This window comes from Kwoniella pini, chromosome 3 (genome assembly GCF_000512605.2).
Source record: "Kwoniella pini CBS 10737 chromosome 3, complete sequence".
Taxonomy (NCBI): Eukaryota; Fungi; Basidiomycota; class Tremellomycetes; order Tremellales; family Cryptococcaceae; genus Kwoniella; species Kwoniella pini.
Window position 1 is genome coordinate 2,029,572 of NC_091718.1, and position 23,607 is coordinate 2,053,178.

At 36.1% G+C, this 23,607-nt stretch overlaps 8 protein-coding genes across 8 annotated transcripts; 1 reads left to right on the forward strand and 7 right to left on the reverse strand.

Moving 5' to 3' along the window:
- Positions 1 to 421: 421 nt before the first annotated feature.
- Positions 422 to 2,949, reverse strand: I206_102953 (uncharacterized protein; the record flags this gene model as incomplete). The annotated part of the gene is made up of 7 exons (XM_019155054.1): positions 422 to 480; positions 567 to 1,163; positions 1,230 to 1,772; positions 1,830 to 1,952; positions 2,019 to 2,108; positions 2,175 to 2,559; positions 2,626 to 2,949. 7 exons carry the CDS (start codon positions 2,947 to 2,949, stop codon positions 422 to 424), a joined length of 2,121 nt encoding a protein of 706 aa, XP_019012457.1.
- A 1,070-nt stretch (positions 2,950 to 4,019) lies between these two features.
- Positions 4,020 to 8,447, reverse strand: I206_102954 (uncharacterized protein; the record flags this gene model as incomplete). The annotated part of the gene is made up of 4 exons (XM_019155055.1): positions 4,020 to 5,484; positions 5,553 to 6,246; positions 6,309 to 6,521; positions 6,575 to 8,447. The coding sequence occupies 4 exons, from the start codon at positions 8,445 to 8,447 to the stop codon at positions 4,020 to 4,022; spliced, it is 4,245 nt and encodes a 1,414-aa protein (XP_019012458.1).
- Positions 8,448 to 11,085: 2,638 nt separating this feature from the next.
- I206_102955 (uncharacterized protein) lies at positions 11,086 to 12,412 on the reverse strand (the record flags this gene model as incomplete). Its single annotated transcript, XM_019155056.1, has 6 exons — positions 11,086 to 11,149; positions 11,209 to 11,273; positions 11,349 to 11,589; positions 11,660 to 12,050; positions 12,103 to 12,153; positions 12,223 to 12,412. 6 exons carry the CDS (start codon positions 12,410 to 12,412, stop codon positions 11,086 to 11,088), a joined length of 1,002 nt encoding a protein of 333 aa, XP_019012459.1.
- A 567-nt stretch (positions 12,413 to 12,979) lies between these two features.
- On the forward strand, positions 12,980 to 15,269 carry I206_102956 (uncharacterized protein; the record flags this gene model as incomplete). The annotated part of the gene is made up of 10 exons (XM_019155057.2): positions 12,980 to 13,129; positions 13,188 to 13,379; positions 13,460 to 13,769; positions 13,855 to 13,970; positions 14,034 to 14,129; positions 14,191 to 14,636; positions 14,703 to 14,790; positions 14,851 to 14,989; positions 15,055 to 15,128; positions 15,198 to 15,269. The coding sequence occupies 10 exons, from the start codon at positions 12,980 to 12,982 to the stop codon at positions 15,267 to 15,269; spliced, it is 1,683 nt and encodes a 560-aa protein (XP_019012460.2).
- Positions 15,270 to 15,452: 183 nt separating this feature from the next.
- Positions 15,453 to 15,848, reverse strand: I206_102957 (uncharacterized protein; the record flags this gene model as incomplete). The annotated part of the gene is made up of 2 exons (XM_019155058.1): positions 15,453 to 15,640; positions 15,800 to 15,848. The coding sequence occupies 2 exons, from the start codon at positions 15,846 to 15,848 to the stop codon at positions 15,453 to 15,455; spliced, it is 237 nt and encodes a 78-aa protein (XP_019012461.1).
- Positions 15,849 to 16,954: 1,106 nt separating this feature from the next.
- Positions 16,955 to 18,231, reverse strand: I206_102958 (TATA-box-binding protein; the record flags this gene model as incomplete). Its single annotated transcript, XM_019155059.2, has 5 exons — positions 16,955 to 16,974; positions 17,056 to 17,197; positions 17,279 to 17,551; positions 17,744 to 17,831; positions 18,014 to 18,231. The coding sequence occupies 5 exons, from the start codon at positions 18,229 to 18,231 to the stop codon at positions 16,955 to 16,957; spliced, it is 741 nt and encodes a 246-aa protein (XP_019012462.2).
- A 943-nt stretch (positions 18,232 to 19,174) lies between these two features.
- Positions 19,175 to 20,553, reverse strand: I206_102959 (60S ribosomal protein uL11; the record flags this gene model as incomplete). Its single annotated transcript, XM_019155060.1, has 5 exons — positions 19,175 to 19,339; positions 19,499 to 19,631; positions 19,796 to 19,884; positions 20,221 to 20,298; positions 20,521 to 20,553. 5 exons carry the CDS (start codon positions 20,551 to 20,553, stop codon positions 19,175 to 19,177), a joined length of 498 nt encoding a protein of 165 aa, XP_019012463.1.
- A 1,465-nt stretch (positions 20,554 to 22,018) lies between these two features.
- On the reverse strand, positions 22,019 to 23,046 carry I206_102960 (60S ribosomal protein eL15; the record flags this gene model as incomplete). Its single annotated transcript, XM_019155061.1, has 3 exons — positions 22,019 to 22,217; positions 22,287 to 22,349; positions 22,703 to 23,046. 3 exons carry the CDS (start codon positions 23,044 to 23,046, stop codon positions 22,019 to 22,021), a joined length of 606 nt encoding a protein of 201 aa, XP_019012464.1.
- Between the last annotated feature and the right edge of the window lie 561 nt (positions 23,047 to 23,607).

Here is a 23,607-nt window from a genome sequence, read left to right on the forward strand (position 1 = left end):
TTGTACTATTACTTAAGAGTTGTCTATGGTGAGAAATCATTGTACGGTGGGGAAGTTGAACGGTCCTTTTCACCGGAATGAGCCCCGGAGATTGTTTATAAATGCAGACCGCTTAATCCCGATAATAACATAACTATGACCACTTGCGAAGAAACATATTCTTATACTTCATTTATATTACTCATGCATGACGAATGGCTTTACTTTATTGATGATAATGATGCATGAAACTTATTAAAATTGATTACAGTCTTTATGTTATGTACGGAATGATGAATAATATGCGATTGTCATTAAAGTGTTATATGTGTTTAATTTATGTGTCTAGAATACCTATGATTATGTGATCGTGAAAAGAATGTCAAGCTATATGATGGAAAAGAAATTAAATAAAATTGCAAAGCGAAAATCAAGAGATGATTTATTCCGCTATTGTTGATGTAGATGATTCCGCATGAGGTCTTTGTTTTTCATGAATAGCTATAAAACAGGGATTATACAGAATATTAGTAAAATACTTACATTTGGCTAATAAAAAAAATTAATGTAGAATATTTTATACTCACAATTAAAATGATGGAAAGCACTATGACTTAATTCACCTTCTTCTTCATGTTCTTCTTCAGGTTGTTCATCTCTTAATTTTTCATTTAATTGATCATTTTTCTTTTGTTCCCAAATCATTTTTAATTCTTTTACTCTTTGATGTCTATCTTTTTCAGCATCATATTGTAAATGTCTTTTTAAAATTAATTTTTCCCATAAACTTAAATGTCTTGGATGAACAGCAATTCCATGATATTCTTTTGATCTACCTTCTCTAACAAATGCCCAATATCTATCTTGTTCTCTTAAATCTAATCCTGTTGTATCAGGAATGAAAATCCAAGTAATAAAAACTCCTGCAATTCCAAATGGCCAAACTATCCAAAATCTTGTTTTTGTATCAACATAATTATAAATTACAGCAGGTAATAATGCACCAATTTTTCCTGATGCAGCTGATAATCCATGTGCTGTTGCTCTAACTGAAACTGGGAAAACTTCAGCAGCTAATAAGAAAGTTGTACAATTTGGTCCGAATTGTTGGAAGAACGATGAAAGATAATAGATAGTTTGGAAACCTTTAATATGTGCTGGACTTGATAATTCATCATACCAAACTATGAAACAAATAAAATCCCCATCAGCTTTTATTTCTTTGAACTCGTATTATAAGGTTGACTCACTAGCTGCGATAAGGAATAAAACTCCATCACCTAAGAATCCAATGATTTGCATTCTCTTCCTTCCGTAGAATTTGTGATCAATAAGTAAAGCAGCAAGGTAATATCCAACAAGGGAAACACCAATATTAACTAAATTCCAATTCCAAGTGGTGACTACATTTCCAGCACTTGAAGGAGAAATAATATTGATAAAAGTAGAAGCGAATAATTTGTTTCCGTAAAATAAGAAATCGTTGAAAAGCCATCCCATAGTAGTTCCAACTAATCGTCCAGCGAAATGAGTACCAACTAATTTCAATGAATGTAGATCGTATCCTGATTGATTTACTCTCGAGTTCTTCTTAGATCTTTTTAGAGCGGCAGAAGAATATTTCTTTTTATAGAAACGGAAGTAGGCCAACCAAAGTGTCATAACTGCCATGATAGCGAATGAAACTCTGAAAGTCCATTGAGCTGAAACTTCCGAATAAGGTGGATTGGCAGAATGATGGAAAATGAGTAACAGTATAATCAAGATTCCTTGATTGAACAACTGACCCCAACCTAGGCGAATTCTTTCATTAGCTTTGCACAATCATGGATCTTTGAAATGCAACTCACCTTGCATCAAGAAAGCCAAGACTACATTTCTTCCTCTGTGTAACTTGTCGTCTTTTTGAGATCCAGCTACTGATTTGGATTCCATAGCAGTAGTCGAAGTCATTGGATATTCACCTCCAACACCTACAAAGTAAATAAGAGAAATCAGCAACATGAAACCAACATTTAATCCAGGGCGATGCAACTTACCGATACCATAGAAGAATTGAGAAAAACCATAACAGATGACCCATCCTTCAAGTGTAGTACCCCAAGAAGCAGTAAGCATAACAAGACCAACTATCAAATGCGTGTAATTTAGCTTTTTTACCCTCCTTTATATAATAAAACAAAGAAATAACTTACCAGTCATGACTAAAGCATCTTGAACTAAACCAGTTTTTCTTCCTACCCAATCACCTTCAATTCCAACTAAAATTTGACCAAATATAATACCAATAATTTGTAAATAATCAACAGCAGCTACCCAATTTGAATTACAAACTTGATGAGATTTCCAACAAAGTGGCCAAACAGCTTTATATAATGCACCTAAATTACCAATTGAAAATAATGTATAACCTTCTGTAAATAATCCAAATCCACCCATAACATATCTTTTTGTATATTCAGATAAAGGTGAAAGTGGATCTTTTTTAAACATTTGCCAAATATGTTTAATTTCTCTTAAACTTTCTGTATTTTGTTGATTATTTACCCATTTTCTTCTATCAGATCCAGATAAATCGGCCTAAATATTTTAAATAATAATTTAACTTTTTTTTTTTTTTTTTGGAAAAAAACCATTCAAACTTACCCAATAAATTCCATCTTTATATGAATCTTCAGGTGCTAAATCATGATATAAAGGATGTTGTTGATTAAATTTTTCATTTTGTAAAGCATAATCAACTTTTTCCGTATCAAGTTTTCCTCCTCCTTCTGATATTCTTCTTTTACCTGATGTAGTAGGTGAAGGTGGATCTAAACTTGAAAAAGTTTGACCTTCAATATTTGGATTATTATTTTGAATTCTTGGTGAACCACTTAAAGATAAAACAGCTGGAGAAGGTGCATTTGAATCAGGTGCTATCATAGGAGTTTGTTGATCCTCTCCTCTAAGAATGAATGAAAGAGCCATTTTGAATTAACCTTGTCTTTCTTAGTGTTGGGGGGGTTTTTGTTGAAGTTAAAAGAGGTGAATGGGAAGGGAAAGCGTTTGGAACGCTTTTTTAGAGAAATATAATGATGGATTAGGTATGTCAATATTTCAACTACGTCACCTTGAAAAATACAATTTAAATATCCTCTAAAATATATCTATGACGAAACAACGTCGTAAAACAATTGAAAAGAAACTATTGAAGAAGAGGATAAAACAAACGTGCTATAAAATCAAAAACCAAAAAAACAAAAGAGTTTCTTTCTGGACCTCTAAAGTGGAGGTTTTAATATCAGAAATTATAGCCAAGATATCGTAAGAAGTTATTTTTGAATTATTACGAGTATTGATAAAGTTGGTCGTGTGAGCAATGACAACTATATATGATATTTTATGAGGTGAGTTTGTAACCAAGCCAAAAAAGTGAGTAAGACAAAAATTTAAATCATTTTTTACGAACGTGCTTGGCTTTTATTTTCTTTAACTCTATGGTGAAAATCCTTTTTTTTTTTTGCAGTGTACGTCAGTAATGATTTCATATTCAATAGTCTTTAGTGGAGCTTTACTAACTACTGAATTAGAAATGTCCATTAGTTAGTATTCGTATTTACCCCGCTAAATGGATCCTGAATAATATAATGAAAATATTTCTTTAAATGTTTTTTGAACCAGTAATAATCAAGGATCAACATCAATTTCATAAACGTGCGTTCTATTAAAATTGAATTCCAGGAACCCACCCCAACAGTAGTAAGAAACCCTTTCAAATGTGAAACCGAAACCGGAAGGACCTTGTAGATCTAATTATCACGTGATAAAAGGGTAACATAAATAATCCGATCATCTCGGATTAATTACCGAATAATACTCTATCTATGTCTTGTGCAATTGAACTGTTAAGCAATAATGTTCAAATGTAATTGATATATTGCTAATCAAATTTCCATACTGATACAAAAATCATACAACAAATTCTAATCTCCTTTTTATTATCCAGATATTTTTACATGAATATACAAATTAGTTAAGAACGTAGCTTTAGCTGAATCTTAAGCTTCAGCTCTTAATTTCGTTCTAAGTAATTGTAATAACCAATCAGGTTCCCAAATAGCTACACCTGTTGAAGAACATTTAAAATCAATTTGATGATTAGAATTATGATTATTATTATTATATTGTTGTCCTGAAAATCCTCCAAAACTACCATTACCTGAAAATGAACTTGATTCACCTCCTGTTGAATTATATCTTGATCTTGCTAATGAAGATTTTCTTCCAATTCCTCCTTGTTGATTATTATAATTATTGGAAATTGATCCTATTCTTTGTCCATGATTAATATGACCGTAAGAATTACTATTACCATTAGGATTTTGTAAAATTGTTGAAATTGATTTATCTTTTTCTTTTTCTTTTTCTTTTTCTTTTTCATCTAATGATGTTCTAGGTGGAAAAGTAAAATTACTAAACATTTCTCCTCCAACTACATCTGAATTTTCATCATTTTTGATTTTGGGAATATCTGAAATTTCATGTTGTTGTTGTAGTTGTTGTTGTGATTGTTGATGATGTGATGATTGAGAATGAGATTGATTAAAATCAAATTGAACCTTTGAAGGTCTTCTTCCAACAATTGTTGTTGAATTTGAAATACCTATTCCATTTCCTTCAATTTCTGCAGTATAAAGTTGATCCATTTTCGAAGCAGCTAAAATTTTAGGTGCCATTACACATGCATTTTGAGCTCTAAATAATGAAAAAGGTAACCATTTATCTGTAAAAGTATTTACAGCAGCATCATAATTAGCATAAAAAATTATAGCATAAGGTGGAATGTAAGATGAAATTGTTCTTTTTGATCCTCCAGGTGTTAATGGAATAAGTATTGGATGAAGTATAAGTCTTGGTAAAATATGTGTCATATCTTCAGAAGTTAACATTTCATCTAACATTGGTACTATTGCTCTTTCTAATGATTTTAATAAATTCATTAATCTTTTTGATAAAATTTGATTTCCTTGTGCTTGTTCTTGATCATTTGTCATATTTCGAGTCATTATACTAAGTATACTCATTCCTTCTAATAATGCTAAAGCTTCACCAATTTCTTCAACTGTTCCACTTAATTCATTTTCATCTTGACAAGGTATTCCTAAATCACATACTTCTCTTAAAGGTAATTGCGATCTCATATCTTTTTCAAGTAATATTCTTAAACCATCAAATGGTGTGGCTTGAACAACAGCCACTCCAGCATAAAGTTTACCAGGTTGTAAGCGAGATTGTAAAGTCGAATCACAGAAAGTACGCATATCGTCGAGTAAAGGCATAGTATGATTCAAAGGTACCGACAATGTCTTGTGTAATGCTTGAGCGACAGCTTGTGAATCCGCAAAAATAAAATGTCTTGACTCCAAATCCAACCGTTCAGCCGTAGAGGCCACTCGACGAACCAAAAAAATTAGTTGACCTTTTGAAACAGTATCATTACTGTTATTCAGCTTAACCCATCCACTAATACACATTTAGCTTGTCAGCTAAAAACATCCTACTCTAGACTAAGTCAGGAGCAAGCAACTCACGTTGTCAAGATCTGATCATAAAGTACGCCCAACCTGGAAATACCGTCTGTTTGACCTAAAAGTCTAACAGCAAGTTGGCAAGAGGAGATTGTAAATCGTTCAAGAAATTTCGTTAAGCTAACTGGCGGTCTACTTCCTGTTGTTCCCGTGGTAGTATTGGTAGTAAGCATCGATCCTCTTCGAATATCCGAGAAAGTAGCTTGTAGGATCGATTCATTTGCTTGACTTCGTCCGTCATTCGATGATGTAGATTGAAGAGGTACGAGTGATGGATTTTTCCAAGTCCAGGATAATTTCAAAGCAGATACAAAAGCATCATGACCTGTTGTAAGATCCATTCCTAATACAGTTGAATCGCTCGATACCGATTGAATGAATGATCTCTTAGTGTCCGGTAGATCTCCACCACCTGTGAGCGATGCGATGTCACACATAGGCAACATTCCATCAATGGAATTAACCAAAACTCTATCTCGATCGTCGAGCAATACAGCTGCAATGACGACTCGTCTTCGTCTTGCTCGTTCCCGTCGTAGGTTGAGTGAATGAAGCAGGAAGAATACTGCACACGCTATACAAGCAGAGAAAGCCAAAGCGGCGACAATACCAGTGATGACAACGTTCGTACCCGTCAACTTGTTGTGTCGACTGATACCTTTACCAGCAGGCCAACCATAAGTTGTACCCATCATACCTATTGATAACCCAAAATCAGCATTATATTTCTAACGAAACAGCAGAACGTTAAGAATTTACCGCAGAAGTGCATGCAGGTGACTGCAATCGCCAAAATGAAAGCAACACAGATCTTAGAGATCCAAGTGTGCTTAAGTTTCGGTCGAAGCATGATGAACATGATGTATAGCGCAATGACAACTGCTCCACAAGCGATAATGATAGAACCAACGACATATGCAGGACGGTAGGCGATGTAAGGAAGACCAGTTATGGAAGCTTGACCGATATAATCTAAACTCAACAATTAGTCAAGGTTGCCTGATATGGATTAGAGTCTGACTCACGCATTCCTACTACACCAAATCCAGCAATAGTACCTGTTATGACGATTTTCATGACTTCAGTAGGAGTGACAACATCGAATCCAAGAAACATGCCCAATCTAGTCCATCTCGTGCTAGTAGTCTTCAACCTGACTCTTTTTTGACTACGTTCAGAGGTGGCTTCAGTTCTTCCGGTAAACGAGCTGAGTCTAGCTGTTATGGAAGTTGGAGATATCTTGGACACATTCTTCTCTTCTTCGTTTGATGAAACTGATCCAGATGACGAAGGTTCCAAATCACCCTCCGGTAAAGATTGTATTCTGGCAAGAGTCGTTGAAGGTCCACTATAAGATGGTCTTTCACGATGCGTTGTAAGCACGTTGGTGGGCAATGAAGCTCTTCTACGTTCAGGTTGGAAGTTTGAAGTAGACTCTCCAAACGTGGGAGATGGCGCTCTAACCTTTTGACCACCAGCAGCGGGTGAAGCTAAATTCGCATGATCAAAGTAATCCGGTTCGATACGGGGAGGAAAGTTGAAACCAGGGGTGAAAACATCTGGTGAAGTTAATGGAATACCAGAAGTGACTGAGCTTCGTCTTGAAGAAGGTGCATAAATGACAGGTAGAGGGGTTATTGGGTGACTTGAAGTAGAATGGTGTAATGATCCATTTTGAGAAGCTCTCGTACTTGTAGGCGTTGTAGCTCCTGCACGTCTTTCTAACTCTTGTCTAACAGCATCTTTCCCTAAACGGAAATCCAATTCCTTTAGAGCTTCATCATCCTCAAACATCCCTTCATTTTGTGCTTTCATAGGTGAATACATTCCTTGTACTTCTTCCTTCCAATTTGAGGTTTTCCCTGTATAATCACCTAATTTATCTTTGAGCGATGGCCTATTATTACCATTTAATTCTCCTGATCCTTCCAAATCCATTAATGACCATTTAGCAGCATTAGAAGCCTGAGCAAAGAGAGCCCCTACACCCATTGTTCCCCTTCTTATCACTTTTTTATGAGAATTTTTCCATTTGCCATAATCGTCCGCTTCTAACTTTGACGGACTATTTCTTCTACCTGGTTTACCTTTCTTTCTAAAACCGGGCCATATAAGCCAATCTCTAATTTGAGTACCCATGACGAAGAACGCCATTGTCATAGCTAGGCAAGATACCACTAATGAAAGGACGGTGAATCCTGGATCATAACTCAGGTAAAGGGCTGGATAACTATTTTTATCCATCCATGGATGATGCAATGATAAGGCGTTATTGAACACAAAGTGCATTGCAAAGGTTGACACTGCTCCAAAACAAATTCCAGCTGAGGCTAAGAGTAATTGATTACGCCATCCACTGTTTGTCGTTCGTCTAACTAACAGTTCTAATGTACATAACGATCCAACGAAAGCGATCGCGTATGAAAGAACGATAAATCCCGCATGAAATTGTTGACGCAATTCCACATAATCATCAGGCATGCGATACGCTTGTAATGCAGGATCATATTCAGCTATCACAATTATTGGTGAAGACGAAGAATTATCGCGACGTTGTTGATAATGTCTTAACAGACCTTCGGTGGTAGAGGCAAGCTGATTAACAGTCGATAATAGGCTGATTTCATCCTGTCTTAGCGATGGGGTAGTGCTTGAGGGATGCCGCCGTTCAGTGATCGAAAGAATGGAAGGTGGTAAGGGGTTTGCCGATGCAAGTGTTGGTAACAAGAAGGCTGACACAAGGTATAACGAAGCATTCAAAAGACGGCGTCTAAGATGTCGCGATAATCTCCGAGCTGGAAGTGAAGGTTCTTGACCTATCGGCTTCGGTGGTAAAGTTTGTTGAGAGGACGATGCGACGGCATTACGTGGATTATTGTAAAGCGATGGTCCTACCATCGTGTGATCGGTTGAATGGACAAGGGGTATGATGGGCAAGATATTGTATCTGTTGGAAGTGGGTGAATTTGATATTGTGAAATAGCGATCTTTGTGTTGATGTCGTTGTTTGTTTATAGCAGTAAAGTGTAATGATTGTCTCAATTCCCGTCCTGTTGATTGAGTTTGAACAAGCGTTCGCGTTGTCTTGGGTTCTTGTTATTGTTTTAATTCCATGTATAGATTGAATCAATGATGAATTGAAGGAATTTTAGTCAATAGATCGTCGGAAACTCCTATGTGCAAGACTAACGACCTGCCCGGGGCGGGGCTTTGCAATCTATTCCTAAAGCACCAATAGATCTACCTAATTTATCAGTCTATATCAATCATAAAGATCAATCTGGTCTGATTGGTAATCATCTATAGGAAATCTCAATCAATTGAAATGATGCCAATTATAGGATTTAGTACTGTTTGATGATGGTAGTGCCGGGTAATTGTTTTGTTTTGTTTTCACATCAACATCTTCAGCTAATTTTTAATTTTGATTAAATAAATTCGATCGTATTGATGATGAAAAGGTCACTGCGTATATTACAATTATGATAAAGATGATAATGAATTATAGCGTATACACAAATTGATGAATGACAACCAAAAAAAGAATGTCTAATACCAACAATGGTTAAATCGAGATATCAATGGTTTGTATTTGTGGGGTTTACATTTGAAGTGATGAATTAGGTGGTTACAAACCGATTATACCCAACTGGTAAGATTTTTGAGTTTTGATGTAATTTGACTCTAAAGGATCGCTGAATAGGATAAAACCCACCATTAGAAGAAAAGCACGTTATGAATACCGTAAAGAGTACGGTGATGAAAATGTGGGATGAATTTCGGTTTAATAATAGTAAAACAAAGTGATCTGAGAGGGTCTCAGGGGCTCTTTTTTGCGGTAAAGATATTTATAAGAGGGCAAAGAGGAAAGGGCCAATTTAAAAAGCCCTGAGAAAAGATAAAAACACCCCGATCATTTTGATTTAGATTAAACATTCTTTCAAATTAACGTTACTCGAATACAGAAAAAACCCGTTTACCGGTACCATCGCCCTAGATCGCTTTGCATCCTAAATTATTACTTCACTTCAAGCACAAGAAACAGAGCTCAGAAAGAGCACATCCTAAGTTCGTCGATCTCTCCCTCCGCGACTCAATATGTCATGAAAATTGAAAACCATTTGTTTCCATTATTCTCTTAAACCGGTGACTGAAAATCTTACGGTATTTTTCAGTCAAAAACCAAATTTATATCTAACGTGTAAAGATTGTTAATCCCCCTTCATGTATCCTTCCTATGAAAGATGCAAAAGAGCAAAGAACAAAAAGCCTAGTGTTGGTGGTGAAACAAGAATGATAGTACATCATTGTTTCCTTATATGAACAAGGAAAACCATTAAATAGTGAAAACGTTATGAGGCGTTTAGCCATACCGAATATCGTCATACTCCATCAAAGATTTGGAATTAACTTATACCACGATTTCGCACCGTACGAACGCTCTTAGCTTGCATAACATGTGTTGCGTCTACGACAGAATAATCAAGCTGTACGTTGTACGCTGACACGCATTCTTTCCGGAATAATAAAACATCTCGGGGTTTATAACGGAAAGGGACCTTCTTTCATTGCATCTGTTCAAGTAGTTGCCCTTCCCGAAGCGATTTTGTGCATTTGCTTGACGATCATCCAAGACGACTTACATATCGTTGATATTGGATAAGATATCTCCAACAGGATAATCAAATTACTTTCTCATAACAAATCAAACGTTATCTCTAATCTAATTGGAAGGTTATTCGGTTCCACTTTGTCAACGCCCATGTAACATGTGAATGTGATTTCCCTTAGTTACATACCTCCAGAGATAATCGATACTCAATTTTGTCATACATTTGTAGGATGTTGACACACCAATTTACTAATTACAAACTACCTATCATTTCCAAACTTCAAGTACCGACTTATGTAACATGATGAGCAGGTTTCAAAACTCATAATGACATCAATGGTACACGATACCGCCATCAATCACAATTCTAAAATAACCCAAAAAAGGATTCCAGTCAAGCCAAATGTTGGAAACGAAATTACCATTTTGATAATCAAGTGGCACGAAAATCAATTCATAACGTTATTAACAAGATCATCCCTTAAGCCTCTTTATTTTTTACCCTTTACGCGTAAGTTTCTTTTGAGATCTACCAAAATACTTCTTACTTCAGGTATTTGCTTCCCCACGATCCCCCCTTATCCTATTTTAAATATTGATCTAGATATAAACTAAGTGTCATTTCTGACCTGACCATCATTCCAGTAGAACCCGAAAACCTGAATGACTGTGTCGCTAGTCCGGAGCGTTTACAAATAACTCTCCGAGTCAAGCAGTTTCGGTCAATTCGCTCAAGCAATTACAATATGAGCTGAAGCAATTATATATTCTTCTAATAAGAATAAACTTCGGCAATGTGATGTTTCCTGTATATCTGTTGGTGAGGACCGCTGAGTCAAGCAATCCGAATCGTTTCTACGGTAATACCATGCATGTCATATAATAGTCTTACACCGACTTATTCTATCTCAACTGGTAAAGTCTTTATGCTTTAGCAGCTTCAGAATTTTGGTTTCCGTAATCCAAAGCTTTGACGATTGTGTAAATCCTAAAAAAGGTCACTTATCAATATACCAAGGACCGAATCAATTACAGCAGGGCACTTACGCTGTCAATGTAGGTACAGGTACACCTAATCTTTGACCCTCTCTTACAGGTGTTCCAAGAATAACCTAACAAATCCAAAAAAAAAACAAATCAATATTTCATGTTCACCAAATACCAAACAAAGTAACGCGAAAACTCACCTCAACTTCCATAGGTCTTCCAGCGTTATTATCAGCCATCATACTACTTGGTAAACCTGGATATGGTACATCTGTACATTGTTTAATCAATTTATCAACTGTTCCATCTTCAATTTTTAATCCTTTAGCTTTTGCAACTGCTTCAACTTCTCTCATTACTGTATAACAAAGTGGTAAAGCTTGAGAAGAAGATTCAAAGAAAGGTCCAGTTTTTAAACGAGTAGCAGTTGTGAGTGAGTTCCTATAAAATAATAATTCCAATCAATAAATGAATGAGTTGTTTGCATTGTCAAACGTCAAACAAAACTTACCAACAACAATTCCAAATGACTTTAACCCATCTTTCACTTTGAATATCTTCAGTTACTGTACAATCACCTTTTCCAGCTTTTAACCATTCTACTAATTTTTCTAATTTAGAATCTTCTTCTTGTTTATTACCGTTTTTTCTATAATCAACACCAATAGTTAAACCTTCTCTATTAAATTGTTCAACTCCATCTGAAGTAGGTAAAGCTTTTCCACCAGTCCAAACAACTGCTGAAATGACCGTTGTATCAGGGAAAGATTGATGTAAAGGTTCTTCAGCACCAACCCCATTTTGAAGAAGTACAATAGAAGTCAAAGAAGGTGTAATTATAGGTCGTAAATGATCAGAAAGAGATGGTTTAGCATCAAGAAGTGCTTTATTGGCACAAAGAACTAAAATGCGGAATTCAGTCTCCATCCATAAGTTGAGAAAGATGGTACATACCATATGAAAACTTCGTTCCTGAAGCAGCAGCTTCTTCAGTAGATTTCCAAACTGGGATAGTAACACTCATTAGTTAATAGGACTATAGGATAGCAACAAGAGATTGGACTGATAATTTACCACCAGCAAATTTCAATCCATCATGATTCCCAAATTTAGGACTTATCAATTTGAATCCTTTTTCTTTTACTGCATTATAATTTGATCGGGCGACGACATGTACATCACATTTTCCTGACAATTGTAAAATGCAAGCGTATATTCCCCCAATACCTCCTAAACCGAACAGCAAAACTGATTCTCTTGACATGATTGATTAGTTGCTAAACTGAAATTTGCTTTGAATATGATAAGATTCTAGCTAGCTGGTCGAGTGAGCGAAGGTTGTGTCGGTCTACAAAACGCTTTTGGGTGTTTCGAACGAACAAGAGAAGTACTAGTAGTAATGAAGTAGTAATGTGATCCTATCCACTTGAACCCAAACTATAACAAATAATATAATCCAGTTCTCGCCCGAAGAGTATCTCATATAGAACCGAATGACTTACTAAAAAGGTGATTCGGACCGATATTTACCGTTAAAACACGTGGCAAAAAAAAGACCGGAACCGGGCCGATGTTATTGTTTAACCCTTTGATTACCGTTTTTAAGCGTAAAAGTTAAACATGATTTATCGTTATTTCAATTTGTCTAGATATATTGAGAGCAAAACATCTTTAATAAGGGAGCAATCGATAGATCCGAAGCACTATCTGATCGGACCGGGTATACTTATATATGTGATCAAGCAAAATATTCTAGCTAGCAATCATTGACGTTCTTAGATACAACCAGAAATCAGTTGCCCAGTGTGATTTGGATTGAATATAAGCAATAATGATGAATACAATCAGACCTTCATTGAGACTTTCAATACCACGTACGATACCTCGTAGGGTTATTCAAGTACCCAAGAGGGTCTTCTCTGACAGTTCTTCACGAAGAGCTGCTAAATCTCAAGCTAAAATCTTTCAACTAGGAGGAGCCGTAAGTTGTTGGGTATTTTCCAAATCAGAATATTTAGCTAATCAAGTGTATCATCAAGGCGGCAGCTTCGTTGGCTATAGCATATGCACTGAATTCTCCAATACGATTAGAAGAAGCAGGAGATGATCCCTCTCCTTCAAAAGATTTAGCAGTAGGAAGAGCTTTAATACCTTTTACCGAAGTGAACAAACACAATACACCTGAAGATTGTTGGGTAATAATCGATGGAAGAGTTTATGATTTGACTGCAGTGAGTTCATGATACTGATTTGCATTATCAATATTAAATGAAAGGGATGAAACATCATACTGAGATATTGTAATTTGTAGTTCGCAGAAATACATCCAGGTGGAGCAGGACATATACATAGAGTAGCAGGTAGAGATGCTTCAGGAATATTTAATCCTATACATCCTCCTGGAACTATTGAAAATGGTTTAGACGAAGAAGCCTTTATTGGTTTAGTTGATCCAATGACATTACCTAAAACTATATCAAAAGTTGAAAGTGGAGAAAAAAAAGAAAAAAAAATTGAATTAGCTGAAATTATTGGATTACCTGATTTTGATGAAGCTGCTCGTAGATTATTAACAGGAAAAGCTTGGGCATATATGAGTAGTGGAGCTACTGATCAGTATAGTGAGTACACAGTACCTACCTCTTGTTTCTCTTCCATTTACTACCTACGAAGAAAAATCAAACATTGCTGATCCTGATAGAATAGCTCTCGATCTAAATAGAAACGCTTTTAACTCAATACTCTTCAGACCTAGAATCATGGTTGATGTGGATGTAGCGGATACAAGAACCACCATGTTAGGCTATGAAACGTCTTTACCTGTGAGCTTTTTTCTTGATGCCTCCTGCACGACTGTTGTGACTAAATTGTCAATCCCACGTTAGATCTTCATCTCTCCAGCTGGTATGGCCAAGCTCGCTCATCCTGAGGGAGAATGCCTTTTAGCTAAAGGTGCCGGTCAATGCGATATAATCCAAATGGTAAGTCCTATTTCTATTCTACCCAACCTTGACCTCGAAATTCATCCGAAATTCAATGTAGATTTCGACCAACGCTTCAGCACCTTTACCAGATATAATATCATCTCGAAAATCTTCTGATCAAACATTTTTTATGCAATTATACGTTGATAGAAATAGAGAAAAATCAGAAAATTTAATTAAAAAAATAAATGATTTAGGATTAAAAGCAATTTTCGTTACAGTTGATGCAGCTGCACCTGGAAAAAGAGAAGCAGATGAAAGATCAAGAGCAGAAGTAGAAGTTGCATCAGGTATTTCAGGTGGTAAAATTTCAAATGATAATAAAGGTGGTGGAATTGGTAGATCTGTTGGAGGTTTTATTGATCCAAAATTAAATTGGAAAGATATTGAATGGTTAAGAAAACATACTACTTTACCTATTGGTTTAAAAGGTATTCAAACTGTTGAAGATGCTATGAAAGCTGCTGAAATGGGTGTTGATGCAATTTATTTATCAAATCATGGGTAGGTTTTCTCATGTCCATTAAATCCATATACCACAGGGCTGATAACGATAATACTCATTCATAGTGGTCGAGCTTTGGATGGTTCACCACCTGCTATGTATACGTTATTAGAGATAAATAAACAATGTCCACAAATCCTGAAAAAATGCGAGGTTAGTGGAGAGTCTTGTTGTGATCTGATCAAATACGCAAACTGATCCGGACATTTACAGGTTTACCTTGATGGTGGTTGTCGAAGGGGAACAGATGTTGTAAAAGCTCTATGCCTCGGTGCAAAAGGTGTAGGAATGGGTAGACCATTTTTATATTCTCTCACATATGGTGAAGAAGGTGTTGTACATGCTATAGAGAGTGAGTTAAATCTGCCTTGTGATTCTGACTTCTATTTGTGTCTATGACGCTGACTTGTCTTTAAGTAATGCGAGATGAAATTCAAACTACATTGCGTTTATTAGGTGTTAATCGATTAGATCAATTAGGTCCACATCTTGTAAGTTACTTCATCTTACAGTCAGTATACTAGGCATTAGTGTCTAACCCTTTTTACCTCTTTCTCTAGATCAACACGAGAGCATTAGATAATTTAGTATTTGATCAACCATCCTTCGCACCATATGAAAAACCATTATAATTTCATGTGATTAGATGAACTCGTTTTGGCTTTACCATATTTATGACATGCCACAAATGTCCGGTTGTCATGATAATCTATCATTGCATGTATTCGCATATATCTATCGTTCTATCAATTTATCAATGTTGCTATTTCAATAGTCTTGTATCATCTTGAAACAGGCATCTTACAATTTCAATATTAAGTTTGAAGTTTCGCATCCAATTTTATTGATCTCTCATCAGTCTCTCTTCTCTCATCAAATGCTGAAATAAATCTTTTGGTTATAACAAAAAACTTACCTAACGTTTGAAGATGTAAAGTTTCTTCAATCTTTTTAGGATTACCTTCCATTCCACCTAATCCAACAAAAATAGCTGATTCTTTAGCTGCAATAGCAATTTAATCGATTGATTCCTTTAATATTGGATGATCATAATCTCGTCCACAATTTAAGCTGAATTATATCATACAAATCAACGCAAAAAAAACATTAGGCAATAATTTGACTTAATCTACAGATAAATCTGCACATCCAATTAACTGACAAACAATACCAGGTGTAGAAGTTATCTCGCTAATACCAACAAGAACCATATTATAATCAATCACAATATAATTCCATTTTGCTGCAAATCATAGGAAATTCCTGTATTGTAGTTCACTTGACATTCTTGACATCTTCAATAATTTCAATCATAGGTATGATCATAACTTCAAAATTAACTATTTTAGCTAATGCTTTTAAATTTACACCTGTTGTATATTGCGTTAAACGAGTAACAAGTGTAACTGATCTTTTAGCCTAAATTCTCGAATCTAATTATATTAACATACATTTCTCTTTTTTTCTCTCTTTTTAAAAAGGCATTCATATAATTCAATGATAAAAATTACAATTGGTGGAAATTTACTTGATTTTACGCATAATTCAGCTTCTTTTCGATAATTAATGATCCCATTAAGCTTAGTATTCGATCAGGCACGTTTATACATCAAGCTATCATTTGTTTCAGTGAGTATTAAATTTCAAGATAGCAATTCTGTATCTGGACTAAGTTCGGTGAATCAGGCAAAAGCCTCAATTGCAGTATACAAGCTACTTTAGCTTCAGTCAGATGCATTAAACGAAGGAGATGATGTCAGGGGAAACAGAACCGAGAAGATAAATCGACCATTGATTGACGTTCATTGCTGTCAAATTGCTAGACATCAAAATTTTTTACTACAAGTTTACATGCTATACGAATACGGCAAAGTACGATTACTCGATTTGACTTATGAAGACGAATAAAAGTCTCCTAAATTGGAGTCACTTTTGGTGTGGGAAAGACAACTTCATTTCTCTTTCTCTCTCGCTCCTTGTTTTCAGGGTCATCGAGATGTTATTTACAATTATTCTTTATGGAAGTATGGGTATCAACATTGTTGCGGGTATAAAATGAAATCTGGTATAGGTGATAAGTGACTGAGTTTATTATTTCTGGTAAGGTGAACTTTAGTATAAATGGTGATAACTGATGATAGTATTATTTGAGTGTTTTGGTCGCATTACAAGCCGAAGAAAGCTGAGCTGGATGATCCACGATTTAATAGTTCAGCGAATCATTTGTTATTGAAGAATAATGAGATTGAGTTATTGGCCGGTGTCGCTAGAATAATTTGACGGAGACTGTATGATGCTTCCAGTCTGAAATGGTATGTTATGCTTCTTTTCGGAATTCTGCAATGAGCAATCAAATGAATTAGTTAATATCTTGATATTTCAATTCACGCGTTAAATGTAAAAAATTAATAAACTCACCAACTAATACCGAATAAATTTGATTAAAAGCCATATAAATTTCTTCTCTAACTTTTGCACCAGTTAAAACAATTTTACCAGATACGAAAATAAGTAAAACTACTTTAGGTTTCATCATTCTATAAATTAAACCAGGGAATAACTTAAAAACCAAAAATCAAAATCAATTTGTTTTAGCAATTAATACCTTTGATTTCACTATACAACCAAAACTCCTACTCACTTCAGGTTCATAACTACTAAAGGCACCATGACTAAATGCTAAACCTTCTAATCTTATTGGAAATTTAACATCACAAGATCCAACAATATTTTGAATTTTAAATTCTGCAAATTTCGCATCAAATCCTAATTTTTGAATTATACGTGCATATTTTCTTGATGCAAGTCTACTATCATCTTCTGATTTTGCTCCTGTTACTACCATTTTACCTGATGCGAATATTAAAGCTGTTGTTTTAGGATCTCTTATTCTCATTACAACTGCTGCGAAACGCTGTTAGAGTTTGGAGGTGGGTGGGTAGATTAAGTGAAGGCGGAGGAGTATCGGGGTTGTCGAATGAGACATTGTAAGGAGCGAAGGACAGCATTAAAAATATAGAGTATGACAATCAGTACAGTCCCATATATATCATGATCTTCAAGGTGGGGACGGAGGAGTAGATTATTTATAACAACGCCTACTCACCTTTGGATTATATTCCGCATTTCTAGCGTGTAAAGCAATAGTTTTCAAATCCAACCGACATTCAAGATTAACAGTAGCCACTATATTTCTGCGGTAAGAATAAAAATTTTATTCAGCAACTGCTACTATACACTTATCATAGTCATGATTGATTATAAGTAAAGCGTCCAAACACACTAAACTCGGACGCATGCATTCAAATCCTCCAATATATTTCAACCTATCCTGCCACTCAGAATATAGAGATAAAAAGACAAAGACGATACTCACTGTAAAGTAGGTACTAATCCTTGAACAGATGTAATTTCAGGTACACTACTAATAGCTTTAACAGGTGCTCTTTTTAATATTTCACCTTCTCCTTCTAATCTTTCATCATCTCTTATAATTTGTCCAACTCCATTTCCATTTCCATTATTTTGACTCGAAGATCCGATTTTAGGTATAGAATTAGAGGAAGATGAAGTAGGAAGAGCTAAACCTGACATCTTATGTTTAGTGGCGAATCAAAGGGATAAGTTATTGATAATTTGATAAATCAATATTGGTTTATTAATTGATAAATACGCGTAATGTTGATTTCGTTTTGTTATAAAAGACGATAATGCAATGACTTGACCCTTGATAAGCGTTGATGCTTTGTGATTGTTCAATTAATGATATACAGAACGATTGAATAAGAAGAAGAAACGAAATATGAAAAGAGACTCGTTGTTTCAGTGTGTACAACGGAGTTTAGGTTTTGGGACGAGTTAAATGGGAATTCCAACAACTGAGTAATCCTTATATACTTTTTTATTCAATATTACCCTGAATTAGTGGCACTCTATCATTTTATAGGTGGCAAAAATGCATAAACCACTGAAGATAGAGATTTATACCAAGGTATGCATGCATGTAAGGCAAGCTGATCTAAACCTTCTGCTCAAATGCAACATCTTGCAGATGCTTATATCGTTTGAAGGAATCCGATAGGATAATGTTTCTCCAAATGGTCAATATTTACAACTTGTAGAACCCAACCAGAATACAACCTCCCGTGTATTCAGATTGAACATTCCATTTGTATACCTGACATCGAAACGAGGCAAACAAACAACCGCATCTTATCTGATATTCACGAAGAGCAATATCAATCAGTGATCTGTGCTCAGTGCAGAAGTCAACATCAGGTCAATCCCTTGTAAGTTGAAGAATATCTTGGAGCCGCCAACGAGTTCAAATCTCGTATAGTCTTGTCAATATTCATCTGCACAGCACATTCCAGTCCCTCAAAGGAACTTCAAGTCTCATCCAGATCAAAAACTGCCAACTCAAGATCGTACTCAAAAAGGAGCAAGTGTGAATATGCGTTATAATCCCAAATGCATCATTTCCTACTATATTTACATAGGAAACAAATACGCCCTTCATTGATCTAGAAGAGTAAATTTACTCATCAGGAACAACAATCTCACCATCATGGATAGCATCAATGATATCGTGAGGTGGTTTTCCGTCAATTGTACAACCAACTGATTGAGCAGTACCTAAAACTTCTAAAACACCACCTGAAAGAGATTTGGCGAATGATTTGTGAGCCAATTTTCGGGCGATCTAGATTTATGGAAAAACAATTTATTAGCACTTATAAACTCATTTTAAGTCCAATCCGATGGAGTCGGATATGATAGGCGAGAGGAAAAGAAATGTTGAGATATGGATATTCTCCCATCCTCATCGAGAGATTTCAAGCGCAATAAACACAGTACTCACGTCGTAGATTTGGTCAAGAGGGATGTTTCCAGAGTGTTTGATGTTCTTCTCCTTCTTTCGGTCTCTAGGGGGTTCTTTGAGGGCTTTGATAACGAGGGCAGATGCGGATGGGACAACAGAGACGGTAGCTTGTCTGTAAGTCGTATCAGTTTTTTGAGATTGGAGTATTGTATATATTACAAATTATGTTGAATAATGATTGTTTTGGGTTGATAGGATAAATTGAGGGAGAATTAATGAAAATTATTCATCAGCAAGATCGCCTTGATATTGATTGCCATAAACAAACCGACTAACCTGTTTTGGATAGTCAATTGACAAGTTACTCGGAGACCCTTCCAGTCGGAGGTAGCCTTGGCGATATCTTCACCAACCTTCTTGGGGGACTATAGTGAAGAAGGAGAATTATATCAGTCGTTTGTCCCGCCTCGAATTACTACCTATCCTTCAACCCGCATCCTTCAATTCTTATACAGCTCCTACATGTTCCTCACTCAACGTTTGTCCAATTATCATAATTGTCGAACGTATGCCGAGCATGACTATTTCCTCCATTATGATATCTATCCGCCATTTTCGTCCTTCCCACTGGATCATAACATGGTACATCCAATTCCAATGCTACTTATTTCCAATTACAACTTTCATATTATATTCCATTCCTTTCTAACCAAAATGTAGACCTTTCTCAAACAAACCAAATCATAAAAACGTCAACTCACCAAACCAAGAGGACCAATCTTAGGAGCTAAAGCAGATGAAGCACCAACTTCACCACCAACAGCTCTAAGGTAAATGATCTATTTCCATATATTCAATTAAAATTTTCCATTATTTCCAATTCAATTCCAATTTTCAGATAAAACAATGAGAGGAAAGGTATAGTTGTAAATCAATTCGAATGGTTGATATTGATTTTCAGAGTCGATGAAGAAGGTAAGTCATAAAATAATAAACCAATCATCAGCATTTTCTCATCTATTTCTTCCAATATCCTTCCTACTTTATACACGAAAACTAACCTTAACTTCCGAGGGGTCGAACTTGGGAGGCATCTTTGTCCGTTTTTATGTTTGGTTGAATTGAAAAGATAAAGAAAATCTAAAAATCTAGCTATTAAGCTATACACTATTCAAGATCCTTGAATTGTCAACTTGCAAACTGGCAATTGTCCAATCGTTCGTCAGTCTGGTCTGACCGATTAGGCAGAGACTATTCGAATTACAATCGGATGGGGTGTGGTATGGTATTGTGTGACAGGGTAAACGACTATGGTGGAACAGTTAAAGCTATGGTGAAGACGCGAAGAAGAGAGTGGCACTCAGCACATCTCGAGTGTACAACTGTACATATCATCGGCGTTAAGATAGATCCGATAATATCGCTCCGAGTGTCTATCTCACGACCCTTGTTTTCCTTAACGATTCATACGATACCATACTTGAACCATTAATAACAGAAGCCGTCATGCGCATCCAGACATGTCTCACCTCCCATACATAGTACATTGATACTTAATCAACGATCAATCCGCTTCTGAACGATCTGGCTGACAGCAATAATGATATTCGAGCAGAACAGCGAAAGCTCACGATCCCCAATAATGGTGCTTGTGTACAGTGAAATCACCTTGAACGCTTGTTATTGGACCGATGAATGTGGAATTCGAATGTCGCTTTTCAATGCCCTTCCATAGTGTTCAAATCCAATAAATGAGCTGGATTCGCCGTTTGCTGATGTTTCACACTTCCAGTATGCCTATTTGTCAAACGGATAAAAATCTGCATTTATACCACACATGATGACTGAGCTCTTTTCACACGAATAACAACCAGATCAACCATAATATGACTACGTGCTCAAGTTGACTTATCAGTAGCATCAGTATAGTCAATGTTTCATGCCCAATTCGAGCTTCTTTTTCCGCATATATCGGGATGGCGACACCAAGCTAGATCATTCAGACCACGATGTTTCGCATTCGGACTTGTTGTTGATTAGGGCTCTTGGATTTTCAGATGAGCTCTGGACCTGTTGATTCAGTTCATGCAGTCATAAAGACGAAGTAGCCGACCGTTCATGGTCGTTTGACCTCTACCAGGATGAGATGATAATGGATGACTGTACGAGCAGAGTATCTTTCTCATGCAGACGACGTTCTCACAATGCAAGATGATTCGACATGCAGCCTGACTTCTTCCTGATCTTGGGAACCCTTTCTCAACTTCCAGTTGAACGTCACAGAATACGAACGCTGAACGTTATCGGCTTTCAAAGGCAAGGCAAAACCTCCAATGCCCACTCTTCTTTGGATTCCTAACAACACTTCACTGTCTTAAATATCAAAACAATTTTCAATCTGACAAAATTTATACAGAAAGGGAAATAATGCATCCCTATGATCATCGTAACAATCCACTAAAAAAACCAATAAAAACATTCAAATTCAAGTCTAAATAAAAACGAATAGCCACAAGCACCATCCAATTTTTATTATAAATCTGTTCAAATTTGAATTGTTTATCGGTATCTTCTGAGAGAAAGAGTGTTGTGTTTCTTCCAAGTAGATCGTCCAGGTTGATGATTGTGTTTTGATCCTTTACCCAAACCTCTGTTCTTCTTTCCTTCAGCTGTAAGACCTCTAGATTCTCGGTGTTTGTGAACTGGGTTAGCGATCCAGTTAATTCGAGCATCTCTTCTAATAGCTTTGTGAGATGGACTATAAAAAAGACATATATTTAGTCATTATACGATACACATATTTTTCAATTACGACACGTTAACTCACTCAACAAGGATGACTTCGTAGTATTTGTAAACACCATCTTGGTTAACCCAGTAAGAGTTGAGGCTAAGAAGAAAGGTACAGTATCAGCATTCCACCCAGTTCAAAATTTCTTGTCTGTAGCTCGTTTCCAACCGCATCTTTCCCAATCATTCCACGAAAGACTTGTGCTTCGACAATTCCTCACACCCAATGCTATATGACGTAGTCCTCACGCCCACATCCTATTCAAGCTTGACAAGTCCACTGATCCTCCTTCAAATTGTCCCTTCTGTTGACAGCGCAAGTCCAATCCCTCGTCGCTTTCACACAACGCGTACATCCAGAATGCAGCGTATGAACTGGTCCGTTTCCTCCTCATAATCCATCATACTCTTCTACTACTTTTCCTTATACAGCCAAATTGAAACTCCACTCACACTCTCAAATTTCCACATCGTTTACCAACTCTCTCTTCGGCAGTACTTCTAAGACCTCTTTGGTATTTAAGGTGGTTAACACCTTGTCTAACGGGTTTACCGTATGTAGCACCTTTAGGAACAGGCTTCTTTCTGTTACCTTTTCTAACTCTAACTCTGTAAATCAAGTAACCTTGTTTAGCTTTGTATCCTAATCTTCTAGCTTTATCAGGTCTAGAAGGTCTTGATGCTCTGTGAATAACAGCAAGTTGTCTATATTCCCAACATCTAACTCTAGAAACGAATTGAAGAACGTCGGATTGTTTTTTGGTATAAAGCTCGGCCAAGTACTTGTAAGCACCCATCTGTTTTTAAAGTTTCAAATATCAGTTAACCATCCCCTTTCCATTTCATCACTAAATATTTAGAGGTAACTTACTTTGACGGTTGACCTTTTTGGTTAAACTTGAAGGATGAAAGAATAAAAGGTCAATATTTAATCAAAATGTTTTTCAACACTTTTGTGAGTATGCAAGCAAGCTGCAAGGGGTAACGAGAGAGAGAGACTGAGTGAGTGAGTGAGTCTGGCTGGATACTCAGTAACTCACGCACCATGCATGCAATCAAATTCCCATTCGCAAAACTTGTTTCAACTAATCAACGGAATCAAATTTCATTCCTCTTGAAAGCATTATTGATTAAATCTCCGTTAACTGTTAATCAGTGACAAAGAAGAGTGGCACTCGTACAGTGAAGAAGAAAATACCATGTCGGCGATAAGAATTGGATTTATCCGACAATACCGTTTTTCATTGATCAACTAGTTCACCTCCACTTGACTTTGCATGTTGACTTTCGGTTAAATCGGTAAGCTGGAAAGATTTATCCCGGCAATAAACGATGGCATCATTAGTACGTGATCAAAT